The sequence below is a fragment of the Borostomias antarcticus genome, assembly GCF_949987555.1.
Source record: "Borostomias antarcticus genome assembly, chromosome: 18".
Taxonomy (NCBI): domain Eukaryota; kingdom Metazoa; phylum Chordata; class Actinopteri; order Stomiiformes; family Stomiidae; genus Borostomias; species Borostomias antarcticus.
In genome coordinates, this window is record NC_140251.1 from 24,518,658 (window position 1) to 24,535,123 (window position 16,466).

Sequence of the window (16,466 nt, forward strand, 5' to 3'; positions counted from 1 at the left end):
CACACAGCTCTCCCAGAGCACGGGAGAACACGAGAGCACTGAGAAACTACCACACAGCTCTCCCAGAGCACGGGAGAACACGAAAGCACTGAGAAACTACCACACAGCTCTCCCAGAGCCCGGGAGAACACGAGAGCACTGAGAAACTACCACACAGCTCTCCCAGAGCACGGGAGAACACGAGAGCACTGAAAAACTACCACACAGCTCTCCCAGATGCTGACACGGTGAAGTCCACATAGTGTCAGCTAACAAGATAAGCGCTGCTTTAGACAGGGAGTAAACATTCAAGCTGTGTAGGCAACTCAACCAAAAAACCTTGGATGATAACAGAACTTAAATGAGCATTGTGTGGGGCTCATCAGTAGATGGGATATATTTTGAGTCTGATACTTCTATATATTTGTTCTTTCCTCCCTCCTCTGACTAAAGGTAAATAACTGTGGGCCTGACAGAGCGGAGCGAGGCATTCAGAGAACATAAAAGGACGAAGGGCCTCAGTCTGTTGGCAGCGGGCTAGACGTGTTTCCAGCTCTCCTGGTGGACGGCATTAATGACACACTGACCGATAGCATTCCTATATGATAGCATTCCTATATGCCAGCATTCCTATATGATAGCATTCCTATATGACAGCATTCCTATATGACAGCATTCCTATATGATAGCATTCCTATATGACAGCATTCCTACAGTATATGATAGCATTCCTATATGATAGCATTCCTATATGAATGCTCCTATATGAAAGTCCACATAGTGTCAACTAACAAGATAAGCGCTGCTTTAGACAGGGAGTAAACATTTATATATACAGTAGGACCCCACTCATCCGAACTTCAGAGATCCGAACCTCCCGGTCTACCGGACAGGCTTAAAAAACTTTTCTTTTTTTTTTTTTGAGCCTGCTATCTGGTTACTGGTGGGATTTTCATTACAGTACTGTATCCTACTGTGAATAAAAACAGAACTGTATGTAGACCTACATGTTGCCTGTAGGCTGTAGCCTACTGTCACGTTTCATTTCTTTGTTACTTTAATGTCGAGCGCAAAACACAAACGAGTCTGCTGTGCGAGAGCTGCATTCCTTGGTAGCCAGAAAGCGCGTCAGCAACCTGAAGCAGAGGAGCATCGAGTCATTATTCGTTCCCAGTTAATGGACTTCAGGAACACAGACTTGTAAGCATGTAGATTAGCCTACTAGACCTACTGTATTTGTTAAATAATAGCCTACAGCCTAGACCACATTAGCCTACATCGGTTGTTTTAGAGACTTTCTTTTAGGCTACAATAGCCTAAGACACGACAACTTGTCTGTCATTTCATTTATTTATTTATTGATTATCATTTGCTCTAATTGTTCTAATGTTGGGTTGTTTTTAGGCTATACCATTTTGTTCTGCGAATACAGTAGCCTATCGATGCAGCGTAGGCCTCATTTGAGAATAAAGTACTGTATTTGATCAAAGCACGCACTCAACTGGAAATTTGTTTATTTTATTATAGGCTACTGTAGGCCTATTATAGGCTAGGCTATATGAGTTTAGTTGGCTATTTGATTGCAATTTTGATGCATTTTCACAAGTAATTAAGGGTATTTATCGGTGTATTGTGAGTCTATATGAAACAAGTATACCACTTATTGAATTTGGTGCATTTTAACATATGTTTCAGTCATCCGGACATTTCAGAGATACGAACGACCTTCGGTCCCGTTGGGTTTGGATAAGTGGGGTCCTACTGTACAACAACAGAGCTGCAGAGCACGGGAGAACACGAGAGCACTGAGAAACTACCACACAGCTCTCCCAGAGCACGGGAGAACACTAGAGCACTGAGAAACTACCACACAGCTCTCCCAGAGCACGGGAGAACACGAGAGCACTGAGAAACTACCACACAGCTCTCCCAGAGCACGGGAGAACACGAGAGCACTGAGAAACTACCACACAGCTCTCCCAGAGCACGGGAGAACACGAGAGCACTGAGAAACTACCACACAGCTCTCCCAGAGCACGGGAGAACACGAGAGCACTGAGAAACTACCACACAGCTCTCCCAGAGCACGGGAGAACACGAGAGCACTGAGAAACTACCACACAGCTCTCCCAGAGCACGGGAGAACACGAGAGCACTGAGAAACTACCACACAGCTCTCCCAGAGCACGGGAGAACACGAGAGCACTGAGAAACTACCACACAGCTCTCCCAGAGCACGGGAGAACACGAGAGCACTGAGAAACTACCACACAGTAGAGGTCTTCTCGGGTCTAAAATGTGGACCCGAAACCGAGATGGACCCGAGACATTTGTTCCGAGATCCGACTAAATCTGATCATTTTTTAAAATATGTATACCGGACCCGATTTTGTCCGAGAGCAGGAGTAGGACAGAGACCCGAGACCCGAGTCGGATCGGGTATTTTACAGATCCGACAGGCAGTAGTAGCAAGTAGCAGTAGCATTAATCACTTAGGCTGTCACGGCTGTTGGCTTGCATGCTGTTGCATCACAGTTTGATGGAATTGCGATTTCCTCTCAATCTTGACAGGATCAATCGCTGTTTTGTCAGGCTGTGATGTGGCAGCATGGAAATGAAACGGCCGTAAATAAATAAGGCTACACAAAGCTGCCACTAGGTTTGACCTCTTTATATTCATTTTCTTTCCGCTTATTTTTCACAAGGTAGGCTAGGCTACTGGTGGCTGCCGTGTCTCCGCTCGCGTCGCGCCCGCGGTCTCACTGAATTCGCGTCATGCGTTTCTCTCGGGTATTACGCATAATGACACAGACCCGAGACCCGAGGTAATAGAATCGGATCCACCCGAACCCAATTGACCATAATAAAAGCGTGGAAATGTGGACCCGGACCCGTACGGGTCTCGGGTCCAGTTCGGGTCCTCTCGGATTTACCCGACCCGTGAAGACCTCTACCACACAGCTCTCCCAGAGCACGGGAGAACACGAGAGCACTGAGAAACTACCACACAGCTCTCCCAGAGCACGGGAGAACACGAGAGCACTGAGAAACTACCACACAGCTCTCCCAGAGCACGGGAGAACACGAGAGCACTGAGAAACTACCACACAGCTCTCCCAGAGCACGGGAGAACACGAGAGCACTGAGAAACTACCACACAGCTCTCCCAGAGCACGGGAGAACACGAGAGCACTGAGAAACTACCACACAGCTCTCCCAGAGCACGGGAGAACACGAGAGCACTGAGAAACTACCACACAGCTCTCCCAGAGCACGGGAGAACACGAGAGCACTGAGAAACTACCACACAGCTCTCCCAGAGCACGGGAGAACACGAGAGCACTGAGAAACTACCACACAGCTCTCCCAGAGCACGGGAGAACACGAGAGCACTGAGAAACTACCACACAGCTCTCCCAGAGCACGGGAGAACACGAGAGCACTGAGAAACTACCACACAGCTCTCCCAGAGCACGGGAGAACACGAGAGCACTGAGAAACTACCACACAGCTCTCCCAGAGCACGGGAGAACACGAGAGCACTGAGAAACTACCACACAGCTCTTCCAGATGCTGACACGGTGAAGTCCACATAGTGTCAGCTAACAAGATAAGCGCTGCTTTAGACAGGGAGTAAACATTCAAACTGTGTAGGCAACTCAACCAAAAAACCTTGGATGATAACAGAACTGAAATGAGCATTGTGTGGGGCTCATCAGTAGATGGGATATATTTTGAGTCTGATACTTCTATATATTTGTTCTTTCCTCCCTCCTCTGACTAAAGGTAAATAACTGTGGGCCTGACAGAGCGGGGTGAGGCATTCAGTGAATTCATTCATTCTAGTGGTAGAGTGTCCTCCCAGAGACTGAGAGGTTGTGGGTTCAATCCCCGGCCGGGTCATACCAAAGACTAAAAATGGGACCCATTGCCTCCCTGCTTGGCACTCAGCATCAAGGGTTGGAATTGGGGGGTTAGATCACCAAATGATTCCCGAGCGCGGCACCGCTGCTGCTCACTGCTCTCCCGGGAGATGGGTCAAATGCGGAGAACAAATTTCACACACTCAGGTGTGTGACAATCAGTGGGACTTTAACTTTAATCTGTTGTCAGCGGGCTAGACGAGTTTTCCAGCTCTCCTGGTGGACGGCATTAATGACACACTGACCGATAGCATTCCTATCTGATAGCATTCCTATCTGATAGCATTCCTATATGACAGCATTCCTATATGATAGCATGATAGCATTCCTATATGATAGCATTCCTATATGATAGCATTCCTATATGATAGCATTCCTATATGATAGCATTCCTATATGAAAGCATTCCTATATGACAGCATTCCTATATGACAGCATTCCTATATGACATGAAGAGTTAAGGAGTTGCGTGAAGCATACATCCATATTTCTAGCCGACGGCGAGAAAAGTACTCTGCCTAAAATATCATGCTGTAGAGCATAGGCAAGTACTCTTTATATGTATAGTAAATTGTGTTTGTAACTTAATTGTGGCTCATTCAGTCAGTCATGAATTCAGAATAGTAGTAAATATTGTAGATGGATGAGGGACAAAGTAGTGAAGATGAGATCATTTCAATGGGGTTTTAGTAACAGGGAACTGTTTTAGTAAGGGGTAAGGGGTTTTAGTAACACAGGGAACTGTTTTAGTAAGGGGTAAGGGGTTTTAGTAACACAGGGAACTGTTTTAGTAAGGGGTAAGGGGGTTTAGTAACACAGGGAACTGTTTTCGTAAGGGGTAAGAGGGTTTAGTAACACAGGGAACTGTTTTAGTAAGGGGTAAGAGGGTTTAGTAACACAGGGAACTGTTTTAGTAAGGGGTAAGGGGTTTTAGTAACACAGGGAACTGTTTTAGTAAGGGGTAAGGGGTTTTAGTAACACAGGGAACTGTTTTAGTAAGGGGTAAGGGGTTTTAGTAACAGGGGACTGTTTTAGTAAGGGGTAAGGGGTTTTAGTAACACAGGGAACTGTTTTAGTAAGGGGTAAGGGGTTTTAGTAACACAGGGAACTGTTTTAGTAAGGGGTAAGGGGTAAGAGGTTTTAGTAACACAGGGAACTGTTTTAGTAAGGGGTAAGGGGTTTTAGTAACACAGGGAACTGTTTTAGTAAGGGGTAAGGGGTTTTAGTAACACAGGGAACTGTTTTAGTAAGGGGTAAGGGGTTTAGTAACACAGGGAACTGTTTTAGTAAGGGGTAAGGGGTTTAGTAACACAGGGAACTGTTTTAGTAAGGGGTAAGGGGTTTTAGTAACAGGGAAATGTTTTAGTAAGGGGTAAGGGGTTTTAGTAACAGGGAACTGTTTTAGTAAGGGGTAAGGGGTTTAGAAACACAGGGAACTGTTTTAGTAAGGGGTAAGGGGGTTTAGAAACACAGGGAACTGTTTTAGTAAGGGGTAAGGGGTTTAGAAACACAGGGAACTGTTTTAGTAAGGGGTAAGGGGTTTTAGTAGCACAGGGACTTGTTTTAGTAAGGGGTTTTAGTAACACAGGGAACTGTTTTAGTAAGGGGTAAGGGGGTTTTAGTAACACAGGGAACTGTTTTAGTAAGGGGTAAGGGGTTTTAGTAACACAGGGAACTGTTTTAGTAAGGGGTAAGGGGTTTTAGTAACACAGGGAACTGTTTTAGTAAGGGGAAAGGGGTTTTAGTAACACAGGGAACTGTTTTAGTAAGGGGTAAGGGGTTTTAGTAACACAGGGAACTGTTTTAGTAAGGGGTAAGGGGTTTAGTAACACAGGGAACTGTTTTAGTAAGGGGTAAGGGGTTTTAGTAACAGGGAACAGTTTTAGTAAGGGGTAAGGGGTTTTAGTAACACAGGGAACTGTTTTAGTAAGGGGTAAGGGGTTTAGTAACACAGGGAACTGTTTTAGTAAGGGGTAAGGGGTTTTAGTAACACAGGGAACTGTTTTAGTAAGGGGTAAGGGGTTTAGTAACACAGGGAACTGTTTTAGTAAGGGGTAAGGGGTTTTAGTAACAGGGAACTGTTTTAGTAAGGGGTAAGGGGTTTTAGTAACAGGGAACTGTTTTAGTAAGGGGTAAGGGGGTTTAGTAACACAGGGAACTGTTTTAGTAAGGGGTAAGAGGGTTTAGTAACACAGGGAACTGTTTTAGTAAGGGGTAAGAGGGTTTAGTAACACAGGGAACTGTTTTAGTAAGGGGTAAGGGGTTTTAGTAACACAGGGAACTGTTTTAGTAAGGGGTAAGGGGTAAGAGGTTTTAGTAACACAGGGAACTGTTTTAGTAAGGGGTAAGGGGTTTTAGTAACACAGGGAACTGTTTTAGTAAGGGGTAAGGGGTAAGAGGTTTTAGTAACACAGGGAACTGTTTTAGTAAGGGGTAAGGGGTTTAGTAACACAGGGAACTGTTTTAGTAAGGGGTAAGGGGTTTTAGTAACACAGGGAACTGTTTTAGTAAGGGGTAAGGGGTTTTAGTAGCACAGGGACTTGTTTTAGTAAGGGGTAAGGGGTTTTAGTAACACAGGGAACTGTTTTAGTAAGCGGTAAAAGGTTTTAGTAACACAGGGAATTGTTTTAGTAAGGGGTAAGGGGGTTTAGTAACACAGGGAATTGTTTTAGTAAGGGGTAAGGGGGTTTAGTAACACAGGGAACTGTTTTAGTAAGGGGTAAGGGGTTTTAGTAACACAGGGAACTGTTTTAGTAAGGGGTAAGGGGTTTAGTAACACAGGGAACTGTTTTAGTAAGGGGTAAGAGGTTTTAGTAACACAGGGAACAGTTTTAGTAAGGGGTAAGGGGTTTTAGTAACACAGGGAACTGTTTTAGTAAGCGGTAAGAGGTTTTAGTAACTCAGGGAACTGTTTTAGTAAGGGGTAAGGGGTTTTAGTAACAGGGAATTGTAACACATTTCTGGTTAGAGTGCACATACAGAGACAAGGAGGGCAGCTTTGAATTGTCCATTAGGCAGCTTTGTCCATTAGGACAATTCAAAGGACAGATCAGGGACCAATTCAAAGGACAGATCTTTTCTGAGCATTGCTTTCATTAAGTGTTTAGCACCTTACTCAGCACTGTGCATTCTGTATATTGTATTTTATATTCATTTGTATATGATGTTTTGTATGCATTATTGTATTTTTGTATCTATAATTGTATTTTTGTGTTTATAGTTTTATATCATGTTTTGTTTGGAGGGCTCCCTTCCAGAAGATACCTCTGGGTCAATGGGACAGACAAGGTTAAATAGATTGATCAAATTGTATAGAAAGATGAATACTTACATAGCCTTTCTGCAGACCTGCACAGCTGGGATCAGTCTCCTCCGCCCCTCCTGTGATGTGTTGTATTTGTTCAGGTCAAGCTCATCCAGAACCTCCTCTGACATCTGCAGCATGTAGGCCAGCGCTGAGCACTGTATTGGAGTCAGTTCGGTTGATGTCTTCTTCTGCATGTAAGCTTGGATGTCCTGCTGAACTGAATGGTCATTCATCTCCATCAAGCAGTGGAGGAGATTGATGCACCTCTCTGGGGAGATGTTCTTCTCCTCATCCCCCCTGTTCTTGAGGAATCTGCTTGTTTCCTGGATGCTCTCTGGACTCCTCTCAATCTGAGGCAGCAGGCCTCGTAAGAGTCTCTGATTGGACTCCAGAGAGAGGCCGTGGAGGAAGCGGACAAAAAGGTCCAGGTGTCCGTTCTCACTCTGCAAAGCTTTGCGTACCGCCCCCCTCAGCAGCTCATTCAGAGACAGCTCCTCACTCCTCCTCCTCCGCAGATCAGCATCAAGGAAGGGCTCCAGTGCCTCCATGTTCTTGGTTGCGTAACAATGGTAAATGTAGACCGCTGAGAAAAACTCCTGAATGCTCAGATGCACAAAGCAGTAGACTGCCCTCTGAAAAAGCACTGACTCTTCTTTGAAGATTGCTGTGCAAACCCCTGAGAACACTGCTGCCTCTTGGACATCGAGGCCACACTCTTTCAGGTCTTCTTCATAGAACATGAGGTTGCCCTTCTCCAGATGGTCAAACGCCAGCTTTGCCAGCTTCAGGAGAACTTCCCTGTCGGCCCTCAAGAGCTCCTCCTGTTCGGTCTTGATTTCCCCTTGATACTTCTGGTTCTTCAGCTTCGTCTGAATGAGCAGGAAGTGTGTGTACATCTCAGTCAAGGTCTTGGGCATCTCTCCTTGCTTCTCTGTACTCAGCATGTGCTCAAGGACTGTGGAAGAAATCCAAGAGAAGACTGGTATGTGGCACATGATGTAGAGGCTCCTTGATGTCTTGATGTGTGAGATGATTCTTCTGGCCAGGTTCTCATCACTGATTCTCTTCATGAAGTACTCCTCCTTCTGTGCGTCATTGAACCCTCGTACCTCTGTCACCCGGTCAACACACTCAGAAGGGATCTGATTGGCTGCTGCAGGTCGGGAGGTTATCCAGAGGAGAGCAGAGGGGAGCAGATTCCCCTGGATGAGGTTGGTCAGCAGCACATCCACTGAGGTTGACTCTGTGACATGACAGCAGGTCTGGTTCTTTCTGAAGTCTAGGGGCAGTCGGCTCTCATCCAGACCATCAAAGATGAACGTGGCTTTAGAGACAGCAAGTTGCTCTGCATCTTCCATGTGTAGTTCTGGGTGGAAAACATTCAGCAGTTGGAGTAAACTGTACCGGACATGTCTAATCAAATTCAGCTCCCGGAAAGGAAGCACAAACATGACTTCCACATCTTGATTTGCCTTTCCTTCAGCCCAGTCTAAGATTGACTTCTGCACACAGACGGTTTTTCCAATACCAGGGACGCCCACAGTCAGCACAGTTCTGATGGGTCTCTTTTGACCAAGCAAGGGTTTGATGGTTCTCTCTTGACCAGGCAGGGGTTTGATGGGTTTCTCTTGACCAGGCAGGGGTTTGATGGTTCTCTCTCGACCAGACAGGGGTGTGATGGGTCTCTCTTGACCAGGCAGGGGTGTGATGGGTCTCTCTTGACCAGGCAGGGATTTGATGAGTCTCTCTTGACCAGGCAGGGGTTTGATGGGTCTCTCTTGACCAGGCAGGGGTGTGATGGGTCTCTCTTGACCAGACAGGGGTGTGATGGGTCTATCTTGACCAGGCAGGGGTTTGAAGATGTCATTGTAGTTGATGGGTGTGTCACTGGTGATTTGTTTCCTGGATGCTCTCTCAAGTTGCCAAACCTCATGTTCATTATTAACCCCTTGACTCTGTCCCTCTGTGATGTAGAGCTCAGTGTAGATGCTGTTGAGGAGGGTTGCATTCCCTGTTTTTATGATTCCTTCAATCACATGTTCAAACCTCCTCTTCAAAGTGGCTTTATGATCCTCTACGGCTCTTTGGAGACCTCTAACAACTAATGAGAGACAGGAAGTATGGAAATTAGATTGACAGGAATACAAACATTCATGGCAAAGCTCTACAGATGGTGAGAGGATCTAAATCATGTTAGAGAGCAGATTACCAAGTGAATCTCTTACTTGTTTCATCACTTCTCTGAACGTACTGCTCTCTGGGTGGCTGCAGTACAGGTGGTGTTCTGGGTCTCTCTCTACACTGGGGGCAGGCGTGGTCTGCTGATGGACCAGGTGGTGTTCTGGGTCTCTCTCTACACTGGGGGCAGGCGTGGTCTGCTGATGGACCAGGTGGTGTTCTGGGTCTCTCTCTACACTGGGGGCAGGCGTGGTCTGCTGATGGACCAGGTGGTGTTCTGGGTCTCTCTCTACACTGGGGGCAGGCGTGGTCTGCTGATGGACCAGGTGGTGTTCTGGGTCTCTCTCTACACTGGGGGCAGGCGTGGTCTGCTGATGGACCAGGTGGTGTTCTGGGTCTCTCTCTACACTGGGGGCAGGCGTGGTCTGCTGATGGACCAGGTGGTGTTCTGGGTCTCTCTCTACACTGGGGGCAGGCGTGGTCTGCTGATGGACCAGGTGGTGTTCTGGGTCTCTCTCTACACTGGGGGCAGGCGTGGTCTGCTGATGGACCAGGCTGCTGCCAGTAGGAAGTGGTGCAGGCTCTGCAGAACCTGTGTCCACAGGAGGTGAGGACTGGGTCCCTCAGCATCTGCTCACACACAGCACACCTGGACTGATCCTCAGTCAGGGCTGCCCTGCTCCCCTCACTGCAGGGACAGAGGAACCATGTGTGTTAAGAGATGTTTCATACAGTAGGAACACCAGGGTAAGAGGGTGTTGGCGGGTTTTTGGGATAATGTAAAAAAGATTTAAGACTGTCTCTATCAAGGACCAACTAGTGGTGTGTGTGTGGGGGGGAGAGAGAGAGAGAGTGTGTGAGTGCTGCTAGAGTTAGGGCTAGGATTTATGAGACAGATTTGGTATATAGTCAGCTGAACAGAGAGAGAGAGAGAGAGAGAGAGACATGAGAGAGAGACATGAGAGAGAGAGAGATAGAGAGAGAGAGACAGAGAGAGAGACAGAGAGAGAGAGAGACATGAGAGAGAGAGAGAGAGAGAAACACAAGGAGTCACAGAGATAGTTTGAGACATACAGAGAGACAGAGAAAGAGAAGAAAGAGAGGGAGAAGGATAGATAGATACAGTAGATTAGATAGATAGATAGAGTATAGATAAAATAGATACTGTAGATTAGATTAACCGGTAAGAGTGTTACTGAAGTAACAGTTGATAGTTTTCAGTATGATAAAAAAAGCTACAATTATTACAGTATTGGTAGCTACAGTATTACATCATTGGTAGTTTATGACATTATTAGCTGCTACTGTATACTCTAGTACTCTGAAAAGGACTGGTTGCTCCACAGATCTGTCACACTTCATTTTTATGATGCACACACGTTATGATGTTAATCTTAATGTTTACTTCATTTTACAGAATAACTAACATGTCACCTTTATTAAGTCAATACAGTCATCCATATTTACCTTTTCTCATCGAGGGTCTTTCCATCACTCATCATGGGAGGATGATCCATAGACCTGTCACTCTTCATGGACACACAGCTGGGTCCAGGTGAGGCTGGTCTCTGCTGTTTGATCCTGTCAAAGACACAGAGACATCACCAGAGTATTATCAGCTGGAACTGCTGTGTTTGTTGGAGTGGAAATGTAAATCAATATGAACCATGAAAAAGACGCCCATATGAAAGTAACTTCACCCCATACAAGCCTACACATGATGACATCAGCCCACACATGATTAAATGAACAAAACGGTCACTTGTGATCTACAAAGTAGCAGGAGGCAAAAGCTGCTCATCTGGACAAGGACACATGCAACAACAACACAGGTCATCACCGCTCAGGACAAGGGGTGTAAATCAGCGTGTCTACCCGGGGTTGGTGTTTACATCACTGCTGATCAGAGCTGGAGCTGAGAAATACCCGTGTCTACTGCAGAGTCAGCAGACATGAGACTGAATGATGAGTGTTCCCTTCACCACTGAAGACTGAACACACGTTAGTGGGTGTTGGTGGGGGTTTTGACTCATGTAAAAATGGTTTATGACTGTACCTATCAAGCGCCATCTAGTGGTGTGTATGTGTGTGTGTGTGTGTCTGTCTGTCTGTCTGTCTGTCTGTCTGTCTGTGTGTGTGTGTGTGTGTGTGTGTGTGTGTGTGTGTGTGTGTGTGTCTGTCTGTGTGTGTGTGTGTGTGTGTGTGTGTGTGTGTGTGTGTGTGTGTGTGTCTGTCTGTGTGTGTGTGTGTGTGTGTGTGTGTGTGTGCTGCTAGAGATGGGGCTAGGATTCAGAAGTCAGGTTTGGTGTATAGTCAGCTGAACAGCTCTGAGAGACAGAGACACACAAGGAGTCACACAGAGACAGATATTTAGAGACATACAGAGAGAGAGAGAAAGAGAGAGAGAGACGGGTAGGTAGGTAGATAGATAGATAGATAGATAGATAGATAGATAGATAGATAGATAGATAGATAGATAGATAGATAGATAGATAGATAGATAAGTAAGAGTGTTACTGAAGTGACAGTTGATCATTTTAGTACAGTACAAACGCTAAAATTACAGTATTGGTACTGTAGTATGACATCATTGGTAATTTATGACATTATTAGTTGCTACACTCCTCCGAAAAGGATTTGTTGCACCCTAGATCTGTCACACTTTATTTCTATGATAAACATGACACAGAAGAGTTTGATGTAAATCGTCCTGTGAACTTCATTTTACAGAATAACTAACATGTCACCTTTATTAAATAATATCAGTGGTTCATATTCACCTTTTCTCATCGAGGGTTTTTCCATCACTGAATAAGAGAGGTAGATCCATAGACCTGTCACTCTTCATGGACACACAGCTGGGTCCAGGTGAGGCTGGTCTCTGCTGTTTGATCCTGTCAAAGACACAGAGACATCACCAGAGTATTATCAGCTGGAACTGCTGTGTTTGTTGGAGTGGAAATGTAAATCAATATGAACCATGAAAAAGACGCCCATATGAAAGTAACTTCACCCCATACAAGCCTACACATGATGACATCAGCACACACATGATTAAAGGAGTAGTAAAGGGAAAATGCATGTTTAGCCCTGTTTTAAGGTTACTTATGATCATATACAATGGTTCAGATCAAAACGTTGACAAAACTAGCACTTTTGAGAAAGTCTGATAATTGCTCTACCACCGTTTAGGTCATACAATGGATGTGGGTGGGCACCTTGAAAAATCGTTCAAAAACACGTTAAACCCTCGATTTCAAAGACAAGAAGCTCACCGAGGGGGTAATTGGTGTCCGTTGGTGTTCTGACATCAAATTTGCCGCAAAGTATGAATCCTGTAGGGTTTTATTGATCATTTCATGAAATCCATTGACTTGTATTGAAGCGACCGTTGTAGATGTGTAGATCAATCCGCAGAGGGGATTCAGCAAGCGGAACTACTTACGGTAGCTATTGTTATTGTTTATGTTGCTAGGCTACCCAGTTTGCGGAGGTTTACACACGTATGTGCTGCGACTAAATAGTTCTATGCTAGATATTTAAAATAGCCTTTCCAGATGAACTAGAATCTTACTTTATGGCGAATTATATGTCAGAACGCCAACTTACACCTCGGTGAGTTTCTTGTCTTTGAAATTGAGAGTTTAACATGTTTTTTAAATGATTTTTCACGGTGCCCACCCACATCCATTGTATGACCAAAACGGTGGTAGAGCAATTATCAGACTTTCTCAAAAGTGCTTTTGTCAACGTTTTGATCTGAACCATTGTATATGATCATAAGTAACCTTAAAACAGGGCTAAACATGCATTTTCCCTTTACTACTCCTTTAAATTAACAAAACGTTCACTTGCAATCTAAAAGTAGCAGGAGGCAAAAGCTGCTCATCTGGACAAGGACACATGCAACAACAACGCAGGTCATCACCGCTCAGGACAAGGGGTGTAAATCAGCGTGTCTACCCGGGGTTGGTGTTTACATCACTGCTGATCAGAGCTGGAGCTGAGAAATACCCGTGTCTACTGCAGAGTCAGCAGACATGAGACTGAATGATGAGTGTTCCCTTCACCACTGAAGACTGAACACACGTTAGTGGGTGTTGGTGGGGGTTTGGACTCATGTGAAAAGGATTTATGGATATCTCCATCTAGGGCCATCTAGTGGTGTGTGTGTGTGTGTGTGTGTGTGTGTGTGTGTGTGTGTGTGTGTGTGTGTGTATGAGTGTTTGTGTGTGTGCTGCTAGAGATAGGCCTAGGATTCAGAAGTCAGATTTGGTTCATAGTGAGCTGAACAGCTTTGAGAGAGAGAGAGAGAGAGAGAGAGAGAGAGAGAGAGAGAGAGAAACACAATGAGTCACAGACATAGTTTGAGACACAGAGACAGATGACAGAGATGGAGACAGACAGACAGACAGACAGACAGACAGACAGACAGACAGACAGACAGACAGACAGACAGACAGACAGACAGACAGACAGACAGATAGATAGATAGATAGATAGATAGATAGATAGATAGATAGATAGATAGATAGATAGATAGATAGATAGATAGATAGATACAGTATTACATTACTGGTATTTTATGACATTATTAGCTGCTATATTCCTACTCTGAAAAGGACTGGTTGCTCCATAGATCTGTCACCCTTCATTTTTATGATACAAATGTTATGATGTAAATCTTAATGTTTACTACATTTTACTGAATAACTCTAACATGTCACCTTTATTAAATAACATCAGTGGTTCATATTCACCTTTTCTCATCGAGGGTCTTTCCATCACTGAAGTTGAGAGGTAGACCCATAGACCTGTCACTCTTCATGGACACACAGCTGGGTCCAGGTGAGGCTGGTCTCTGCTGTTTGATCCTGTCAAAGACACAGAGACATCACCAGAGTATTATCAGCTGGAACTGTTGTGTTTGTTGGGGTGGAAATGTAAATCAATATGAACCATGAAAAGGTTCAGACTAATTTTAAAAGGATTTATGAATATCTCTATCAAGGGCCTTCTAGTGGTGTGTGTATATGTGTGTGTGTGTGTGTGTGTGTGTGTGTGTGTGTGTGTGTGTGTGTGTGTGTGTGTGTGTGTGTGTGTGTGTGTGTGTGTGTGTGTGTGTGAGAGAGAGAGAGAGAGAGTGTGCTGCTAGAGTTGGGCTAGGATTTGGTAGTCAGATTTGATGTATAGCGAGCTGAACAGCTTTCAGAGAGAGAGGGAGAGAGAGAGAGAGAGAGAGAGAGAGAGAGGACGGACGGACGGACGGACGGACAGACAGTAATCTGCACAGCGCACTGGATTCAACCATAATAATGGACCCTTCCCTGGCATTAAACTGCACTGCAAGGTTTCTGGAGTGAGAGCCTAAGCTACCAGAAGTGTTGTGAGTGCTGCTGTGTTGTATTTAAGCAGCGTTACGTTGGTTAGAAGTCAGAGGGTTTCTCCTGCTTATTCTCTCTCACTCAAACTACATTCAATATGCTGTAGGTCTACCGCTAATGATGTCATTTGTGCTGTTTTATTCTTACTAATCACTTTCATAATTTCCCTCTTTGTCTTGTAGCTCGATCACTACATTTCCAGTACTGGGAGGGGTCGGACACAATCTTTCTTGCCCGCGCTTCAGGACTCTGGAGGTGTGTAGGTCCAGGTTGCAGCCAATGTCCCCTAATGATATTATTAATACTTGAGAACCTCCCCGTTTTATAAGTATGTCTTCATTTTATGTCATGTTGTATCTGGGTCAATACAGATGTAAACCTACAGTACCAATACAGTTTCATGTCATGAATGTATTCTAGAAAACACAGCCTACTTCTCACAATGACCTCATCTTGGTTTGATCAAACACACCTGTGTACTGAATCACGTGATCAGAGGCCTTGTATTGTAGCATTGTGCATATAGGGGCTATTGTGTTATTATATGACTTGATGTTTGTATGACTTGTGATTGAAGTCAATTACATTTCACTGGTGGGTTAAGATATTAAGTCAGTCAAGTTTCTATCTTCCTTTTATAATTCACAACACCAAAGAATTATAATTTCTGCAAAGCACTGTCATGGGAAAGTTGTGTAGGCCTAATCTTCACTGCAGTGGTCTTCTGCTCCATTCCTACAATATCACCAGACAGAATGTTGCTCCTCCCAGAACCAGCACCTCCATCCAACCCAACTGCAGGAAGCATTGCGCCTTTTTGGATTAAACAGCTCCAGTAATGCTATTCCATTATAACCAGAAGGCATTACAATATCACTCAAAACGACCTGTTGTCACGCCTCCGCCTCGCCAGCCCCGCCTTCGTCCTGCTACCACGCCCTCTGACTCTGACTCACATTCTCCTGGTACGTCCCAGAGGGCGCAGCAGGAACTGCGCTCTCACCAGTCTCAGCCACAAGCCGGGCGTGGTCCCACTCCACACCTGCCTGACGTCACCAATCAGCCTCAGCCACAAGCCGGGCGTGGTCCCACTCCACACCTGCCTGACGTCACCAATCAGCCACAAGCCGGGCGTGGTCCCACTCCACACCTGCCTGACGTCACCAATCAACCCATCTCAGCCAGGTTAAGAAGCCGGGCTACTCAGCAGTCGGACCAACCTAGTGGGTATCACGTCTCTAGCTTTAACCTAACCTGCATTCATCCAAACCCTACCTCACCCTTTTTGTTTTCCTTTGTCCTAGTCTGACCTCCCTGCCACTGCCTGAACCTTGCCTGGAGAACCACGTTCCTGCCTGAACCTTGCCTGGAGAACCACATTCCTGCCTGAACCTTGCCTGGAGAACCACATTCCTGCCTGAACCTTGCCTGGAGAACCACGTTCCTGCCTGAACCCCACGCCTGTCTGACTGCCACGTTCCTGCCTGACCCCTGCCTGACCAATAAACGTGCCCCAACGTGGGCTTGTCCCTTGTCCCCCTACGCCTATCATGTCTGCTCTTGGGTCCTCCTCCACCAGCCCAACACCTGTTATGACTCCAGCCTCTCCACCTCCACCTCCCCAGAGTCCCCCTGTTCACCGTGCGCTCAGCTCCCTCTCCTGCAGACGGACCCTGACGGCCCCGCCAGCACAGT

The 16,466-nt window shown here is 45.6% G+C and overlaps 1 protein-coding gene across 1 annotated transcript in view; it reads right to left on the reverse strand.

Moving 5' to 3' along the window:
* LOC311320986 (uncharacterized protein) overlaps positions 1 to 10,886 on the reverse strand; it is a gene marked incomplete at its 5' end in the record, with an annotated part of 67,465 nt that extends 56,579 nt beyond the window's left edge. Inside the window, 4 exon segments of the mRNA XM_084452853.1 lie at positions 7,234 to 9,310; positions 9,435 to 9,584; positions 9,939 to 10,075; positions 10,855 to 10,886. Of these exon segments, the coding sequence (XP_084308979.1) occupies positions 7,234 to 9,310; positions 9,435 to 9,584; positions 9,939 to 10,075; positions 10,855 to 10,886 (2,396 nt within the window).
* Between the last annotated feature and the right edge of the window lie 5,580 nt (positions 10,887 to 16,466).